Source organism: Squalius cephalus (genome assembly GCF_949319135.1).
Source record: "Squalius cephalus genome assembly, chromosome: 5".
Lineage (NCBI taxonomy): Eukaryota > Metazoa > Chordata > Actinopteri > Cypriniformes > Leuciscidae > Squalius > Squalius cephalus.
Window position 1 is genome coordinate 43,999,523 of NC_137126.1, and position 19,768 is coordinate 44,019,290.

Genomic DNA, 19,768 nt, shown 5'->3' on the forward strand with positions numbered 1-19,768 from the left:
CAAGGGCAAATAGTGGAGTGTGGATAATCTGCATGAAAGCCAGCATTGACAGCACATGAGTGAAACACTACACTTCAAAGCATGCTAGTGGAATGATCTGCGAGCTACTGAGGTCCTAAGAATTTACACTGGTATTTTGGATTACGGTTAGGGTTAGTACTACTATTTAGAGCTAGTTTGGTGCTGGTGGACCAACATAGCCATGTTGTTTAGCAGCAAATAATCAAACATGATCTTACTGGTCAACCTGGTTTATGTGGTTTTAACTGGTTCTAACTTTTGTAACCTTATTTTCTTGAAATGAAGGCACACTTCCCCCCAAATTATTAATATTTAACACCTTCAGATGTTTACACATATTATATGTGTGTGTACTGTGTATAATTATTTTGGATATATAAATACACACACATGCATGTATATATTTAAGAAAAATGTTATTTATATATAATACAAATTATGTATAAATATATATGTATATATGCGTATGTGTGTATTTATATACACAAAATAATTATACAATGTACACAAACATATATTATGTAAACACAAACTTTTATTTTGGATGTGATTAATCGTTGCCCAGCACTCAAAAAAAAACATAAGCGTTTTTCAAAAAGCTTACTTCCATTATTGTCAAAGAATAAAGTGTTTTTTGGATTGATTAACAAAACTGTATATACATCATTTAAAATTGTATTTTCTAAAATTCAGTACAAATAGTATGTAGTTTTAAATAATGTGTTCTTTTTAATGTTTATCTTTTTAACTGATGCTTGTGTTGGATTCTTTTAACAACAGCTTGTATGGAACTGAAAATGCTGTCTAACTAATTGCAAAAGTTTGCAAATATACAGTGGTAACTTTTTGCCCAGTTCTCCTGCATGTGACTGTGGTCCTAATGAAGGTCACGGTGGTTTTCAAGAGGCCGCTTCCTTCCGCCCACTTTCATGTGATGATGCATTCATGCTGACTTCGAAAAGATGGTCAGCTCGGGATTCCTGTGGCTTGCTGCTCACATCTCCTCTCAGCCAGGAGGAACTAGAGTAGATGCTAACCACATTCTCTTGGCCTGGTTACGCCTCTCTCACACTGCTCTTTTGGCTATTTGGCCGTGCAATACCTTCTAGGCAAGATCAGAAGATCTCTTTCAAGTAAACATGCATTCAAAATCAACTTCATTTACTTTTTATAGGCTACATGTTTTTTATATGCACTTTGTATACATAAGCATGATTTTTCAATAATATAATAACTTTCTGTGTCTCTGAAACAACTTTCCTTTTCAGGTGACATCACCAAGCCCACTTATTTTTTAGCCCCTCCCCTCCAAAAATCTGGTATGTAACGGCCACTTTCCACAATCTAATCAACTCCTGGTGGATAAAAACATGTTCATCCACATTTTCTCTTATTAAATGTCCAGTTTCACTATGAAATGCATCGTCAATACAACACGCATGCGTCATGGTGCTCTTGTAAACGCGCGTGTGTGTTGGAGATTAATATTTTAAAAATAACATGGTAATTTGTTACCAAATTGCCATCACTTCATAAAATTGAGCTTAAACCACTGGAGTCACAAGGATTACTTTTAATGATGTCTTTACTACCTTTCTGGGGCTTGAAAGTGGTAGTTGTGTAGGCTGTCAATGGAGGGTCAGAAAGCTCTCAGATTTCATTAAAAAGATCTTGATTTGTGTTTTGAAGATGAACAAAAGTCTTGCAGGTTTGGAACAACATGAGGGTGAGTATTTAATGACATAATTTTTCTTTTTGGGTGAACTAACCCTTTAAGGCCATAACGTCAAAGAACAAGCGGCAACAAAACCAGCGGCCGACTGTTGTCTCCTCGCGTCGGCTGCGTCTGGGCCAAAAAGCTGCGCTTGAACACACCAAAAGGACTAGAGGCGACTGTCAACTAGCACGTGCGCTCTGCACCTGCGTGCAACTGTCTATATCAACAGTCTATATTCGTCATTCAATCACAGCCTTTGCTTCTTGTTGCTGGTAGTTTTACATGTAGTTTAGTTTAGTTTCAACACTCAACCTTAAAGTAAATAACACTCGAGAACTGGAAAAAAGTGAACTTTCATGTTGGGTTTTAGCATGTGCGCTTCACTCAGAAACACTCAAGCTTTTGCAATCGGCTAGCAAAGCGTTTATTCTAACATTCTCCCAGTGTGGAAAACAAAGCTTTGAAAGTAAATTTGCAAAAATAAACATTTCAACAGCACATAGCAGTAAAAACCACAGAGATATAAAACTGCATTTTTGGAGTTTTGCCTTCAATGAAACAATTTACATTCCATACTTTATCCTTTTTCCAAGCAGCTGTAAATGCTGGAAGAAGTTTCCCGCAATGTTACAGGAATATCTTCTCTGTTCACTGCTGTTCATGTCACCAGCATTCTCATCATGCAGATTCACGAGTCCCCTGTGGGACTCACCGCACCATGAAATGGCATGACATGTATGATGGAGATGCATGCAAACAGACATAGTGTTGTTACTAAGCCATTTTCTGACATCGGACAACTGCTGTCTTGTCAGAGACAGAGACTGAGACTTAGACCGGTCTGGCAGCCCACCCTCTGCTATATGGGCCTTGAACAAAAGTACATTACTGGAACATCCCAGCTGCATTAGTCCCCACAGCTGCAGAAAGTACTCTGGTGTAGGGCAACAGGTGGCCTGTCTCTCTGACGCCTCTCCAGAAACATGTTTATAGACTTGGACTGAAAGACATTTAGATCAAGAGCTTGCAAGGAACAATGTTCAATGCTCGTTCTTAACGTGTTTCGTTGTTTGTAGTTAAATATCTGAGAACATGGAAATGAATTAGGATTAAATTATATAGAAGTAAAAAGTAAATGGGCAAATCTCACAAAACATCTCAAAATCAAAAGGAAAAATAACTATTAAGAATTTTTTGCATTGACATTATTTTCATGAAATTTAAGCAAACCCCCTCCCCCCTCCCAATGTAATGCATCCAGATATTTAACTTTTATTTTATTTGTAATTCCCATTATTGTCAATAGCTATTTTTCCCTCCAAAGTTGCAAATTTTACTTATGCGCAAAATTGGAATACTGCATAAAACATTTGAGAATAAAGCGGCATTTCCATTCCTTGTGTTCAAGAGAACAAAATCGTCACTTTCTGGGAACTGGTTCAAAATATCTGTAACAAAAATGGAAGCCACTGTGACTCTTTTTTTCCTACATCATAAATGACTTGTGTCTCAGATCATGCAGACGAAATGCTATAAACGCTGTCATGTTATCTTGTGTTCGGATGCTTTGTGTTTGGGAACGCAATCATGTGAGACGCTTCTGGGAGGGGAATAAAAAAATTATTTTGATGACAGACTTTGGCTCAGGCATTTCAGAATGACCAAACCAACATTTGAGATGCTGTGTGATGAAAGTGATCCGCGCTGGTTAGTCCAGTTATCCAATCACATCCACTGTTGAGGCAAAGTCACGTGAGGTTTTTTTTTGTTGCGCAACGAGGGATTTATTCAGTAAATGTGTTTCCATCGTAGTTTATGGACATGTCTTATCGGATAAAAAATGTATCTGCCTCAATTGAAGTTTTTTTAATGAGCAATTTTAGAATTTATGTGCATCTTGTCTTTCCATCCAGCTTTCTTTTTTTTTTTTTTTTTTGCAATATCTCAAAATGCACATTAAAATAGGTGGGTGGAAACAAAGCTAATGGTGATTTATAGATCAGAAAGATACAACTCTACAGTGTACCATAATACTATAGTCAGGGGTGCACAAAACTTTTTTTGGTCTGGTTGTCAAGGAAGCACATGGAGATGCTGCTTGGTACTCACACTTTACGTTATCCTACAAGTTTTGTTCACTGTAGAAATTAAATACAGGTTCATATTTTTTTTATTTTATCAACATTAATGACAGACATCAGCAGGAATATTAGGCTGCTGTCACTTTAAGACAGAATGCATGGACTGAATATACTGTCACACATCCGGTTTCTTTCTCAACTGTTCACTCATGACACAACCGAGAGAACACTTGCCGAGACGGGTATTTGGACGTAATTTTGTGTGTATGTGTCAGTTCAAACGCAAGTAAACGTGAAAGAGGAATCAGTTCGGTGTTTGAGAGCAGTCTGAATCGCGTCTCTCTATTTCTCTCTGTGTGCGCGCGTTTCGGGTGTGTGCGGCTAAGCATACGGATAACAGTGCCTGAGTCCCGATTTACGCCTCTTCTTCCGCGTTTAAAATCGTTTGAATGTGTAAGTTGGCAAGACAAAAGACGTCCAAATGATAAACTTTCAATCTATGATGGTTAAACTTGGCAGTTAATCCGCGAATCACATGCTTGCCGAACCGTGGGGCCTGGTCCGTGCAGATCACAGATCAGCTGCGATCTGTTGCACCCCTAATAATTAATGGACACACTTATCATCAAGATGGCGATCTTACCAGAGATGGTAAAGTAAACGTGGCCCTGTCCCCAAGAATGCTGGTACTCAAAAGTGCTCCCTCCACGTTTTCTGCTGCGCATCGTTTATTTTTACCATGCATGCGCACCAGTTATGTGCACCCCTGACTATAGTGTCAGTTAAAGCAGCACTCAGTAGCTTCGGGATTTCTTCGCTGTATTCTCGCTTTTTGCTCGCAGGTTTCTCTGTAGAGCTCCCCCCACAGCTTTGGAATAGATATTTGACAACACTGTTGTAAAAACTCGTTGGTGATTCTCAGACACCAGAGGCTAGTAGATCAACGACATCAAAGCAGATGGGACATTCTTTAAAACGTCTTCTTCATTCGGGTTCGGACAGCGTGAGGGAGCGCAATAATGACAGCATTTTAGCAGATTTCTTTTGGCCGTAAAGCAATTGTTTACATCGCGAGACCTGATATCACACGAGACTTCCTGACGCGGCGGCCGGCGGCCCGCCGGCTCAAAGTTGCAAGTGCGTATTTTCCGCTCACGGGCACCAGGGGGGTGCGAAACGACCACCATTCAACCCGAAATAAGTAATATAACCATTCCAATGACTCCGAAGCTGTTCAGTTAAGGTAAAAAAAGTTACTTAGTTCACCTTTAAATTAAAATAATTTGTAATGTTAACATTAGCATTAAAGTATTTGCATACTTTAACATTATTTTTTTTATTTAAGTCAGTATTTCATCAAATTCAGTTTGTGTATGTCTATATATGTGTATAAATGTGTATATATATATATATATGTGTGTGTGTGTGTGTGTGTGTGTGTGTGTGTGTGTGTGTATATCTATATCTATATCTATATCTATATATATACACACATATACATATATACAGTGTATACTTTGAATAAAATATAATTTCTTGTCTCATTCTTTTGGTTTAGGGGTGAAACATCATCCGGATATGACTGTTCGTTTCAAGACAGATTAACTTCACTGGTGTAGAAATGTGTTTTTCCTAAATCATGGTGATAAACAGAATGTGGGTCCAGAGGAGATGAGGGAATAAACATTCTCATTCTTTTTTTGTCCATTTTGTCTTAAATCTGTCATTACCAGCTTTAGTTGGAGTAAAAAGGGCTCTGAAACACACTGAGGTAAATTTAGTCACTTCCTGTCTAAAGACCCCCAGCCCCCCATTTGCTCTCCTGTGAGGGTAGAGTTTCAACAAAAAAAAAAAAAAAAAAAAAAAGTGGGGGAAGAAAAGATATGGGAAAAATAGCAGACCTCACTGCTGCAGTCGGCCAATGAGGATAGCAGAACCGCAACAGGAAAAGGAGGAAGAGGAAAAAAGAGGGAAAGAGAGAATGATATTTTCATCCAGCTCCTCCCCTGAAGTGAGAAGTTCGAGGGGGTGGGGAAGGGAACGGGGTAGACGCTACATCTGCGTTTGCTTTCAGTTCTCCCTCTCATATGCTATCGCGAAACTCATTTTTTTAACTAATCAAGAGTGAGCGTGAAAAGCAACATTGTTTGGTGTTGATTTTGGTTGTCTCCAGAGTTATTTAACACTCTTTGATGTGTCAGATGAAAGACACGCATTCTCCATCAATTTTCTCATAAAGTCCGTGGATGAAAGGGCCAGTTTATGTTTGAGAGCCGAACGCTGGTCATATCTCTTCTGCTAAAGTGCCATCTTCTTATTGGATTTTTCTACTTGCTTGTTCTTTGTTGTCTATCCAGGGTTTTACAGCTTGAGGGGGTTTATTGAAACAATCTGCAGACCATACTCAACCCTAACCAACAGTGACATTATTGTTTTAGACAGGATTTTTCTTTACCCGGGTCTGATGGCAGTGACTCTTTAACTTATGTAATGTGGTAAATTAGTGTGGAAGCACATGTCTCTCGAGGACAGTATGGCTCTGGGCTTTCTCTCGGGCTCTCTGTCACTAAATAACTAAATGCTGCTCTCCCGTGACCGCCTGTTACCCATACACTAGGGTATTGTTTGTTTTAATTAAAGCTGTGCCATCCATATTCTTTGTAAAAGAAGAATCCAGCTCTTGTTTCCTTGATTGGGACTTGGATTTTTGCTTGTGATTTGGAGATGACCCATGACTTTAAATCAACTGGTGTTTTGATGATTTTTAGTGGATGTACAGTAAGAAGTCAGATCATCTCATATCTAAAAACCTTTCATTTTAAATGGAATATCTATGGTTTTATCATGTAAAACTTTTCTGGTCCTTGCAAATGGTAGTTGCGTAGGCTGTCAATGGAGGGACAGAAAGCTCTCAGATTTCATTAAAAAAGATCTTCATTTGTGTTCCGAATATGAATGAAAGGCTTACGGTGAGTAATTAAAGGTAGGATAGGTAATGTTTTTTTAAAAACACTTTTTGTTATACTGGTTGAAACTCTTCACATCCGTATAGCAGTCAATAATAGAAGTGGTCTAAATATTAAAACGTGAATATGTTCTGTGGAAGTCACAGGACCAAAAAATGTTCGTCCAATCCTTGCATTCGATGCCTACCTGCCTGTCAAGATATGTATTTCCATTCCTCCACGAACCCTGCTCGCACAGATATCATACGTCATCCGCGCGTTCCTTAAGGCTATGCAGAGTTGTAGACAGTCACCGAGCGCCACAAACAAACTGCAGCCACATTTTTAAGTTCCTCCTGGACCAAAACAACAAGCTTATGCTGCGTTCACGCCATGTCTCGTGACTGTGCAGACACTGCTGTGTGTTCATTTGTTTTAAGAAATGCTTTCAGAGCTAGCTTGCTATTGCTAGCTGCTCCGAAATTGCCTACCCTACCTTTAAAGACAGAATTAACATTTTTGGGTGAACTCACCCTTTGAAGTAACTTCATTTATCAATAACAAAGGTTAATAAATGCTGTAAAATATATATTGCTCATTGTTAGTTCATGTTAGTTAATGCATTAACTAATGTTAACAAATGAGAATTATTGTAGTGTTACCATTTGACCTCTTGTTTTTGTGCATGCTAAAGAAAAACCGCTGCAAAACTAACCCACGTTTTTCTATATTTAAAAAGTCCAATTCACTTAATTTAGTGTTTGGCAGTGCTAACTTAATATGCCGTGCCTTTTACGATTTGGTCTCTGAATCCAAGTCCAAAATGAATATTCCAAACAAACTTCCTTAAAAAAAGTGTAATATGTTTGCATGGCCACTTTAATATTGTCTCTAAAACCGGCTCCTGGCAGCAGCAGCCCATACAGTTCCTCAACCACAAGAACTCCACACAGGGGTTCCATCCTGGCAAAAACAGAGGAGTCTTTGATTGGGGGAACATTCAGCTCCCAGCCGTCTGTTTTAATAAGAAATAGGGAAATGAGGGGAGAAATGCAGGGAAAAAGAAAACTAATGTCTGTTTGGGTACAGATTAATAAGGACTTGAAGCTTCACATGGAGCCAAGGGAAATAAGACGTGCACCCAGAGCATTCCATTCAGATGAAACCCTAAAGACTTTGTTTGGGTCAGCGCAGAGTGCTTTTCATTCTGACTGAGGCTTTTAGCCAGTAGAGGCACCAAACAGAATTGCAGAAATTATTATTGCTTTCAAACAGGTTCCCAACCACTGCCCCATCTGCCATTGGTCAGGCAAACAGTGAGCCCCGCCCCAAACTCACGCCAATTGGTTGAGGCAGATTTTGATATAACAAACACAAACAACTTAACACAGCAATGATTTGAAAGTGCCAAATAGGTAAGTCAACCAACAAATGATTTATGTAAAGGGAAAGTTCACTCCCTACAATAGAAGTCAATGGGGTCCAATGATGTTTGGTTCTTCAAAATATTTTCTTTTATGTTACGCAGAAGAAAGTCATACAGGTTTGGAACGACGTGAGGATGATTAAATTACATCTGAATTGTTAACATCCTCATGTTGTTTAACAATCTCATGTCATGGAACATAAAAGAAGAAATTTTGCAAAATGTCCTAGTGTTTTTATGTCCCTACAATACAATGTAGTCCAATGTTGTTTGGTTCCCAACATTCTTCAAAATATCTTCTTTTATGTTACGCAGAAGAAAGAGAAAGTCATACGGTTTGGAACGATGTAAGGATGTTTTAAATGACACAATTTTCCATTAAGGAGCATTCACACAATCATGCATTGCGTCCGCAGATGGATGTTGCATGACGGCTTGCTGGTTTTATCAGCACCCTGAACTATTTTTAAGATATATCGTATTAAAAACGTGTTAAACTTTTAAAAATGTCACTTAGGACTTGCCTCCTTCAGTTACGCTCCATCTAGCTGAACTACAATGCATCTTGTAGTTCTCTCTGCACTAGGTTTGAAAAGATTTACATAGAAAAAACAACACTGCACCTTTAAATTAATGTTTAGGTTGCCAATATTAAAAATGACAGCTAAAGGGGATTTGCATTCAAACATGCCCTATCAGGAAAAAGGATGTCACTAATATCCTTGCTAAACATGCTGTTTTTGTTAAACCATTGAAGACCATATTAAGTGCATATCTGTTGTGTGGTTCAGTTTACTCATGGCACACTGAACCATATGTAATTTTAGATGGTGGAAAATGAGGACATACCAACAACTTTGGGTAGTTTCTGTCTCCTCAGAGGGATTCTGGGGAGTTTGGTGCTGATTCGGCTGAATCCACCACAGAGGATTATTTTGGCCTTCTTGCTGTTGGTGGAGTTTTCCTGGTCAGGGCTGAAAGAGGAAGGGTGACGTTAGACCAACATTACACTGCCCAGAAATGGATTCTACATTGGTTGGTGTGTGTTATTGTAGAGTGTTAGCCTTCTAGCATTAACTGCATACGGTATACACCATCAAACCATAGAGATTATAGATTTACTGTTCAAATGAAGGAGAAATGTAGGGATTCATCTGCCTCACTGGCAAACTGAGGAAATCTAGGCTCAGTTGGTCTTACGTTCTGTAGTTTTCCAGCCATTTAGAAAAGGTGGAAAGTTTAAGAAAACAGCCGACTGTGATTTCTAGAACACGAGAGTCTTGAGTTTACCCGACTGACTGCAGAGAACAGAGGAGGCTTTCACTTCAGCGAACTGTGAACAATTCTGATGACAGGCTTTGTTAAAAGAAGTTCTTTGCCAGGGCTGAGTTTGAGATGGACGCAATGGCCACGTTCACACCGCCGCTGTCAATCCAGTTTTACAGCACTACATCTGGTTACGTTCACACACAGTTTATGTGAGCAGTACCACTCAAGCTGTTGTTGGTTAATTCAGATTTGATAGATAAACTCATGCCTATTAAATAGTCTTGTATTAATTATGATGAAACTTATTTGGCATTTATATCTGTTTTATTCAGCAAAGATGCATTGATTGAATGTGACAGTAAAGAAGTTATGTTTACAATAGATTTCTATTTCAAATAAATGCAGTTCTTTTGAACTTTCTATTCATAAAAAAAGGTTCCTTGAGCAGCAACTTGGCATATTATAGAGTGGTGCAGGGAATACGTCAGAACCCGGAAGACTAATTCGCCGCTGATTCCTTTGAGATTTCCCTATGGGGTTTTTCAATTTATGTGTGAAAAAAAGCCTGTGGTAAACATAACTTGACTATTCTTTGACGTTTTACTAACACCCATAGTGAAAACGCAAATTTTGAAGGAATTGTGTTCATTTTTGAAATCAGACATTTTTAATAAGTAACTAGATAAGACAGCTTGGGGTGTGAGTGTGTGCGGTGTACGTTTTAGAACAAAACGTCTAAGTATCGTCAAGTTATGTTTACAGGATCATACATTCAAAAATGATAAAACCTCATAGGAAAATCTTGAAGGAACCAGCTGCGAATTCTTCTAGAACTTTTTATTTTATTATTATTTAATTGGGGTAGGGGTATATCTGACACACTCAATACCTTTTGTTTACTTCGAATAATAATAAAAAAAATTACTTACATTTACTAACCAAACTTTGGGTGTTTACATTTGTAGTTTGGTTCACTTGGCTCGTTTGGTTCAGACCCAAACAATTGTATTACGTATATTTTGCGACGAAACTTGTTGAACATCCAAACCAATGCTGTGTGCTGGGATAAATGTGCTTGTTGTATGTGCGTAGCTACATATGATGGTATTTTGACCAGCTGAGAACTCGTGAAGAGCTTATAAATGTGTAAAGGAGTTAACACAGCGGCAGGAATCCCTCCGTCACACACAAATGAAGATCTGCTGCGAGGAGTCGCGGTTCTGATGCCTGTACCGAACTGTGATGGACAACATCACGACTATGACGAGAAAAAACAGGTAAGCTTGAGTATTCTGTCCTTTTTAGGGTTGCATCTTGTGACATCATGTCCTGTTTTTGGTTCGTTTACATGTCTTTGGTCAGTGTTGCGTTCATATTTCATTCGAACCGCACCAGAGTTTGTTTGGAAGCGGACCAAGACCCAGTCCGCTTGTTTGGTGCGGGGGTTCGGGGTTAAAAAAGGCATTCACACTTATCCAATGAACCACAATAACAGAGCAATCGCACCAGGGTACGTTTTAATCGAACCAAACATGCCAAGTGTGAACACACCCTAAGGCATGATAAACCACTGAAACATGTTTAAATATCAAGAGGAAAGTATTCAGGGAAAATGCACAAATTTACTCATATTTTCAAAAGTTTCATGAATGAGGTCCAATGGTTAAACCCTTCATAAAATCTACAAAAGAACTTACTCGTGATTGTCTCAGCACAATATACTGTAACTGGAGAAAGTGTTTTAACTTTTAACTTTTCATTCAGAAGGCTGGGACTGACTAAGAACAGGATTGAGAAACTAGTGTTGATTTGCACTCACTTGCGGTTGTCTTTGTTGCTACAGAGGAAGCAGCAGCACAGCAGAGACAGAAGAACCACCAGCAGGAATGTTACCAGCGTTCCAGCAGCTATTACTCCCATCCGCTGATTAGGATCTGAGGGAGACAGACGGAGAGTGTAAAATTTGCAATTTAGAACAAATGGCACTAACATATGTGTGTATTCATTCAATTGTTTAATTTGACACATTTTTCAGGACAGATGGAGGGTGTTCAGTGAAAACATGGCAGCAGTAGGAGACCAAAGTACAATTGATGTGAGCAGAACAACAGGTAAGAGAGACCTCCTTCTAAATGCTCAAAGTTTAAGAAGTAATTCAAAATATAGAATTCCTAAAAGCAGTATTTCATCTTTGAATCCGAAACGGGATAATGCAGTCAGTTGGACCTCTATCACAAAATAAACTCTTGGCAGGTTGAGGACTATGACCACATAGTAAATAAATCAATAAATTGACATGAAATATTGGACATATTGAGGGGCAATTATACAATTTAGTGGTCACAAATTATAGTGATATTGAAGATTACACACTATAAAAGTTAATGAACTTTATAAATACACTGCAGAATGCCAAATTTGACCAGACTGTAATACAGTAAATGCAAATGTAATAATTGTAGAATCATGTTACATTATTGCACATGGAATTTCACATGAAACAGTTTAAATGTTCATAAAATGTTGCCTGCCAAAGAACATTGTACAGAAATTAACCAAATCCAGTGACTCAAAAAGCATTTTTTTTTTTTTTTTTTTGCCTGAACAAACCACATAGATTTTTTTAAATGAATGTTTTATTTTATTTTACTTTTTTAATTTGTTTACTGCACTGCTATTGAAGTTTACTCAGCATAAAGTTTAATGACCTTCATGAGTAACCGGCAGAATCCTGTAATCAGAATAAAGTCTTCCTGAGAGCTGTGTAATATTTCACATATTCTAAAATTCATACTAAGAATAATTTGATGTTGCATCATTGCAAATGGCATTTCCAATAAAACAGCTTTTACATTTTCTTGAGTTCTTCCATGCTAAAGAAGAACATTGTACCTAAATTAAACTAAATGTATTTGAAATTCCCACACCAGTTCAGGAGTTTAAGAGCTAGCAGTTGTGTCCTGTGAGATGCAGGAAGTCTGCCATTGGCTTCTTTGAATCTGTTGCCAACAGGCATTATCACTGGAGCATAATGTGTGGCCATTTGGCTCTTCCGTTCATAAACAAAGACAGTGATGGGATGCTTAACTTGGCACTGCTGACAATGAAGAATTTCTGCTGTTGGATGCACCATACTTTTCATCTGGATCATCCAAGGCCAATTATTAGTTCAATATACATATGTTATGTCATTATTAATATTTACGCAACATAAGCAACGACTTAAACCCAGATAAACACAACCAGCAGGCCATGAACAAATGTTTATAATAAACTGTGTATGAATGAGGCCATTAAGTCTTGATTTTGTTTTTGGGGTCTACTAGAATGGGTTTTCACATTTAATGTAAAATAAATAAAAAAATAAAAAAACACATTATTTTTCTCATATTTGACATTGTTGCAGCTCCTCTCTCCCCAGTCTGTCAGTAACACTGTTTAGTTCCTGTCTCTATGAAGCCCCTCCTTCTGAAAAAAAAAGCACAATATGCTCTGATTGGTCGACTGGAACAGTGTGTTGTGATTGGTAAATCGCTTCTTTGAGTGCAAAGTTTATAGAGGCTTTCACACCGGAGGAACCTTTTCATAGTTCCTAGAACTATTGGCGGAAGTACCCTTTTTTCCTTCAGGAACTAGGAACAATTTTAGTTCTAGGAACTCCTTTTGGAGGAACTAATTTAGCTTCTACTTCAGAGTAGGGTCTAAACCAGCACTACAGGAACTACCAGTGACGTAAGTGTACAGCGATTGGCCGAACGCACGCAAAAGACCAGCACCCGCAATTTTTTAAAAAGCCATGTACACACAGATTATAGCCTATATATTTACTCCAGTAAATAACTCTACGAACATGGAAAACAGGGATAGATTAACCACATGGCAAACGCTAATACCTTTTCAAATACTGTCTAATTTCTTTGTGTAACAGTTCTATATAATAACGTATTAGACAGGACTGTTAGACAGATCGTAAACTAATAAACACAGAGAATGCGAGCAGCACTGTGTGCTCAGGCTCTGGCTGGCGTTGTCAGCACCGTCAAAATAAAGGTCAGCCACGCCATCAAAATAAAAGTCACAACAACAAGCGTGGCTTACGTCACTTCAGAGTTCCTACTGGCGGTGCGAACGCAAACAGGAAAATGTTAGGAACCATTCGTTCTCGGGGAACCACCCTGGTGGCTAGTTCCTAGAACTACCCTGGGCGAAAGCCCCTTGTTTAAATGCACCTGAAATCTCAGTCTGCAGCAATTTTGTCAAACAGAGGTTACAAAAAGAAGTCGAAATGAATTTCAGCTGAACCCAAATGCTCCTTTCATAATATTTCTTGTGCAAACATTTGCTACTGAAAAAAACAACTGAAAACAGTTAAAGCATAATAACTGATGACTATTTGACTCTTTGAATTGTGCTCTATGCTCACAGAGGTGTGGAGCTCAGTCCGGGTGTAGTGTGTGGTGTGGGGACATCAACACATGTCCTGAAAGCACAGCTGCGATCGAGGAAGGCCTCACAAAGGTCGGGCACAATGACATCATTTCTGCCTTCACTCGAGTCCCTGTGAAAACTCTCCTGACCCACACCTTTCCTCATCACTCTGTCTCTCTTCCTGTAGTATTTCTCTCAGCTGTGTGAAACAACCCCGGCTCTCAGTAAGTCTGCGAGCAGGCAGGAAAAGAGCCAAAAAACACAGCCGTAAAAATAAGACACCGCTCTGGAAACACCATCAAGGCCGCCATGTTAAACTGCTGCTGTCTACGGCAGTGACCTACATAGTGAAGACTACGCAGGCATGTTACAAATAGAAACTGTGTGTTTCTTTTGCTTGCACAACAAGTTTCTCATTGATTTTTAAAGAGAAATGAATGATCTTTTATTCTTTTCGTCTATTTAATTCAGTGATATTGATGGTTATGCTGCATAAAAAATGATGAAAGATATAACAATTTTGTATTGTCGAGAAAAACGAATTTTATGTTCAGGGAATGTTAGGAAAATGTTATTTTTCTTGATTATTCAAATGTTTTGGAAAACGGCACATTTTTGTCTTGTTTCTCATTAACAATGTAAACTCTTTCCCTGCCATTGACGGAATGGTATACGGTAGGCGGATCTATTAGGGATCTTCTGAAGAGTACAGAATCTCCGGATCAAAACACAGGTGAAGAAGATGCAGAAACAAGCGATATCATATGTAAGCAGATGCATATGTAAAATAACACATTCATTAGCATTAAACAGCATATAAATCAAAAACTGCCTAATGTTATTGAATTAAATGTCGACCCCGGACGAGCTATAGGACTGTGAAGCTTTAGGGGTGTTGATGGACTTGATCTTCTCAATCTTTGTTTTAATCATTGTTCTGAATCCAATCTGGGTGTAGTCTTTGACCAAAAAAAAAAAAGTCAGTTTTTTGCTCAAAATGTTGCTTTTTTTTATGAAACTTACCCACATTTAAGCATTGATAAAAAAATAATGCATTACGTTTCAATAAAATGTTGTGTGGCTGGCAATTTCTTTCTTTTTTAAAAATGCTGGCGGGGAAAGAGTTAAGATAAATTTAAAGACAAAGGTAAATTTATAAGATTAATACTTTTTTTTTTTTTTTTTTGAAAATATACTGTATCTTGAAAATAAATATTTTTTTCTTACTGCATTGGCATTTGTTTTTATTGTTTTAAATATAAACTTGACAAACAAATTTGCTTTTGACAAAAAGATGTTGTCAGTGGGGTAAGAAAATAATACATTTCATTCAAAATAATTAGGATGTTTAGATATTTTTCATGGAAAAAAATATTAGGGTTGGTATTTTTTTTGTATGTCTCATCCTCACCAAGGCTGCATTTATTTGATCAAAAATACAGTAAAAACAGTAATATTGTGAAATATTATTACAATTTAGAATAACTGTTTGAATATATTAAAAATGTAATTTATTCATGTTAATTGAAATCACTCTAATATGCTGATTTGCTGCTCAAGAAACATTTTCTTGTTGAAAACAGTTGTGTTGCTTCCTAATATTCCTAATGTTTTGTGGAAACTGTAATGCATGTTTCAAGATTCTTTGATGAATAGAAAGTTAAAATGAGCATTTATTTGAAATAGAAATATTTTGTAACATTATAAATGTATTTACTGTCCCTTTTTGATCAAATGCATCCTTGCTGAATAAAAGTATTCATTTCCTTCTAAAAAAAACAAAACAAACAAACAAAAGTTTACTGACCCCAAACATTGAACAATAGTGTAAATCCCTTTAAATATAGCAATGATGAAAACAGCGTAGCTAGGGAATATCAAACATCTGCCAGGATGGTTGTAATACACCGCATAATGCGAGTAATGATCATGACATGATTTAAAAACAAATCCGCTTCGAGTCAAAAGGTTGAATCTTGAGTTGACCTCAGCATCAACTAGGCAGCTATTCCTCTCTCCCTTTACGTAATGGAAAATATGACTGATGTTGGATCCCACAACTATATCTCAACATCTCAGGGGTTCTTTTGTGTCTCCATAGCAAATGACATAACATAGCTTGAGAAATGGCAATTGAATTATTCCAAAGAGAGACAGGAAGGGTTTCTTACATAGGTTGCAGACCCCTGACACTGGGTTGCAGTTCTTGTCGTGACATGGACAGGTCTGGGCACAGTTCACTCCGAACTGACCGAACTCACAGGTCAGGTTGCAGCTAAAATGAAAAGAAATGCAAAGAGCACTGAGAAAGAGAGTCAATACAATCATTGTGTACAAAGCAACAGGAGTTTCCAGTGAAAATGGAACACGGCAGTTTGGGGAATTGTGGGCAATTATGTAGATGTTGGCAATGCAAATCCAAGAACAGAAAAGAGGAATGAACAATTATAATAAATGAAACAAGCACAGAAGTTCTTATTGACGTCACTGAACTGAAACCGACAAAATATGTTAAATGTCTTGAAGAGAAAAAGGAAGTGTTGCATAAAAATACATTTTATTTTTATGTGTTTAAAGTGAAGTTTCATCAATTGAAGATAAAGGTATGATATGATTAAAGTGCAGTTTTGTGTTCAATATTTAGATAAATATTCAACTAAGTGAAAGAAACTAATTTGGCATTTCCTAAAGAAACCAATTGCAGTTTAATATGCAAATATTACATGGATGTAATTTAAGATTTTGAATGCTGAATAATCTAACAATTTATTTATTTAATGTTTCACTATACCGTTCACTAGTTTGGGGTCAGTAGGATTTTTTTTGTTTTTTGTTTTTTTTATTTTTTATTATTTAAAAGTACTTTAATTCAATCAAAAGTGTCAGTAAACATATGTATAATTTTACAAAAGATTTCTATTTAAAATAAATTCTGATCTTTTGAACTTTCTATTCATCAGTTTCAAAACATATTAAGCAGCACAACTGTTCTCAACATTGATGATAATAATCCGTTTTTTGAGCAGCAAATCAGCATGTTAGAATGATTTCTAAAGGATCATGTGACACTGAAGACTGTAGTAATGATGCTGAAAATTCAGCTTTATAATAAAATACAAGCTAATAAAATAAATAAATAGATATGACACCATAAGCCTGAAATTTTCTTCTGTACAAAGTACGAGTGGAGTCTGGACATTTAAGTGATTCAGGCTCATCAATATTATTCTCTTTCAATCACTGTAATTATGGACTACAGAGTTTCAAAAATGGCTTCTTTTTTGTTACAAGGGCAAAGAAATGCTTTTCCTCACAAAATATTTATTTATGTGTTGAATATGAATTTGTGTTTGACAAAGAACTAATTCTCATTTAACCATTTGGGGTGTTTAGCACACTGCAATTTGATTAAAGTTAGTCATTTAGAATGACTCTGTTGATTTTGTGATTCATCCGTTAGTGAAAACAGGCTTTGATAACAAGATGACCTAAATATGTGCGTGACTCAGAGATGTGACTTACTATGTCCCATTGAAGCCAGGGTCACAGAGACACTCTCCTGTGGCAAAATGGCAGTCTCCATTAAAACAGTGGCTGCAGTCTTTTTCACAGTTGTCTCCATAGGTGCCGTTAGGACAGCGCACCTCACAGCTACACAAAGACAAAAATACAAACAGACTGAGGATCAATGGTCAATTCAAAGTTTTCATCGAAAGAGTCTTCGAGGAGCAACATAGGAAGAATTTGAGAGGTGATCTTATAAACTTTCTATTCATTAAAGGAGAAGTTCACTTTTAAAATGAAAATTCTGTCATCATATACTCACCCTCATGTTGTTTCAAAGCTGTACGAATTTCTTTCTTCTGCTTAACAGAAAGGAAGATATTTAGAAGAATATCAGTAACCAGACAGTTTTTGGGTCCCATTGACTTCCATAGTATATTTTTTTCCTACTATGGAAGTCAATGGGACCCAAAAACTGTCTGGTTACTGACATTCTTCTAAATATCTTCCTTTCTGTTCAGCATAAGAAAGAAATTCATACAGCTTTGAAACAACATGAGGGTGAGTATATGATGACAGAATTTTCATTTTAAAAGTGAACTTCTCCTTTAAGGCGAGACACGGCAGGCAAAAACATCGTTTTTTTTTTTTTTTACTGGTCAATTTTGAGATTTTTGGATATTTGTCTTCAGTAACATGTCTTCTGTCAGACTTGTGGTGAAAACAAGTCTGAAATACACATTTAGGTCTTTATTTTACTACACTTTGTCTGTTTGCATCTGTAGATTTCTCATAAATTCAACAAAAGTTGGTGTTCTTAATCAACACGCTGCTCCGCGATCGCTGCCGTCACCCTGTCATCACATACACCGTTAGAAAGCTCTCTCTCTCCTGTACAATGCTGTCGGATCCAAATATGGTCATTTCCTTTTTATCAGCAACCAATCGTGAAAGTAAAAGGGCTGAATGCGCAATCTCATTGGCTGATGATAAATCTTTAAAGCCCGTTTTCTCAAAATGACTTTTCTCTCATACTCCAAGTCCGAAATCTCCACTTCAGTAGCACCTATATACACCCAACTTTCCAGTCTTGTACCTAGTTATATTATGAAGACATTTACAGAGGGATTTGTAAATATATTATTCCTAGCCTGATTTATATAACATTTTATTCCAAAAAACAGGGCGAAAATCATTTAAGGCTATTGACAGTATATTCTGATTTACAGGATAACAAAAGTAGATATCCATAAATCCCTCTGTAATTTTTTTCCCATCTAATATGTGAACACAATGAAAAATCCAATACTCAGATTTTTTTTTTTTTTAAATATATGCAAATTAGCACATATTTAATTAGATTTGCATATTTAAACATTAAATTACAGAAAACTTGTAATACATTTTTTTCTCATCTTAATGTAGGTAATCAACTGGGAAAATTTCATGGTGATATCTGTTAGTTAAAAAGTTTACCCTATTCACCTGCAGTGTCTCGCCTTAATGAAATATTGAATATGAAATAAACTAAAATATTAAGCAGCGCAGCTGTTCTCAACATTGATAATAATAAAAAAAGTTTGTTAAGCAACAAATCATCATATTAGAATGATTTCTGAAGGATCATGTGACACTGAAGACTGGAGTGATGATGCTGAAAATTCAGCTTTGCGTCACAGGAAATAATTACAATAGAAAACAGTCGTTTTAAATTGTAATAATATTTCACAACATTACTGTTTAATTGTACTTTTGATCAAATAAATGCAGCCTTGGTGAGAATAAGAGACTTCTTTAAACACTTCCTTTAAACCATTACAAATCTTACCAACCACAAACTTTTAAAACAGTAGTGTTTTATGTATAAATGTTTTGTATGTGCTTCTATTTATGTTTATTATTATTATAATTTCAATCATATAGTGTGTGTGTGTAAATAACACTTTCTTAGTATAGTGAATTCCCCCTCAGTTGTCTAATACAAGTGATTTGTTGTTTCATTAACAGTAATTCTTTTATAACTGTCAGCTACAATAGGGTTCACTATCAGCCAAAGATTCATACCGATCTCCAATCCAGCCGGGATTGCAGTGGGAGCACTTCCCATCGATGCGGTTGCAGAAGTGACCGTCTTTGCACGGTGGACACTGATCCTTACAGTTTTCTCCGAAATAACCCTCCACACACGCCTGGTCACATCTTGTCCCGTTCCAGCCGCTCTCACACGTTACACAACGACCGTCTGTCACCTTACAGGGCTGCTGGCCTTTACAGTGGCCACACCTGAATCAACGGCAAAAAGGAAAGCCCGGGATCGTCCAGGTGTGGTCAGTCAAAAAAAGAAGAGAACAAGTTATGGCTATAAAATCAAGAAGAT

The 19,768-nt window shown here is 37.1% G+C and overlaps 2 protein-coding genes across 3 annotated transcripts in view; one reads left to right on the forward strand and one right to left on the reverse strand.

The window, feature by feature from the left end:
- Window positions 1–19,768, reverse strand: part of scarf2 (scavenger receptor class F, member 2) — a 35,132-nt gene that overhangs the window by 5,783 nt on the left and 9,581 nt on the right. Inside the window, exons 5-9 of the mRNA XM_079872439.1 lie at window positions 19,456–19,674; window positions 17,410–17,538; window positions 16,059–16,162; window positions 11,279–11,393; window positions 9,040–9,164 (exon numbers count right to left, since the gene is read on the reverse strand). Of these exons, the coding sequence (XP_079728565.1) occupies window positions 9,040–9,164; window positions 11,279–11,393; window positions 16,059–16,162; window positions 17,410–17,538; window positions 19,456–19,674 (692 nt within the window). The remainder of the gene's footprint in view (window positions 1–9,039; window positions 9,165–11,278; window positions 11,394–16,058; window positions 16,163–17,409; window positions 17,539–19,455; window positions 19,675–19,768) is intronic.
- prodhb (proline dehydrogenase (oxidase) 1b) overlaps window positions 11,399–19,768 on the forward strand; it is a 49,721-nt gene continuing 41,351 nt past the window's right edge. Inside the window, exons 1-2 of one of the 2 annotated variants that reach the window (XM_079872443.1) lie at window positions 11,399–11,415; window positions 11,495–11,570. The gene's annotated coding sequence lies outside the window, so the exon portion shown is untranslated. Of the gene's footprint in view, window positions 11,416–11,437; window positions 11,571–19,768 lie in introns of those variants that run through there. The other variant, XM_079872442.1, reaches the window with a different exon arrangement.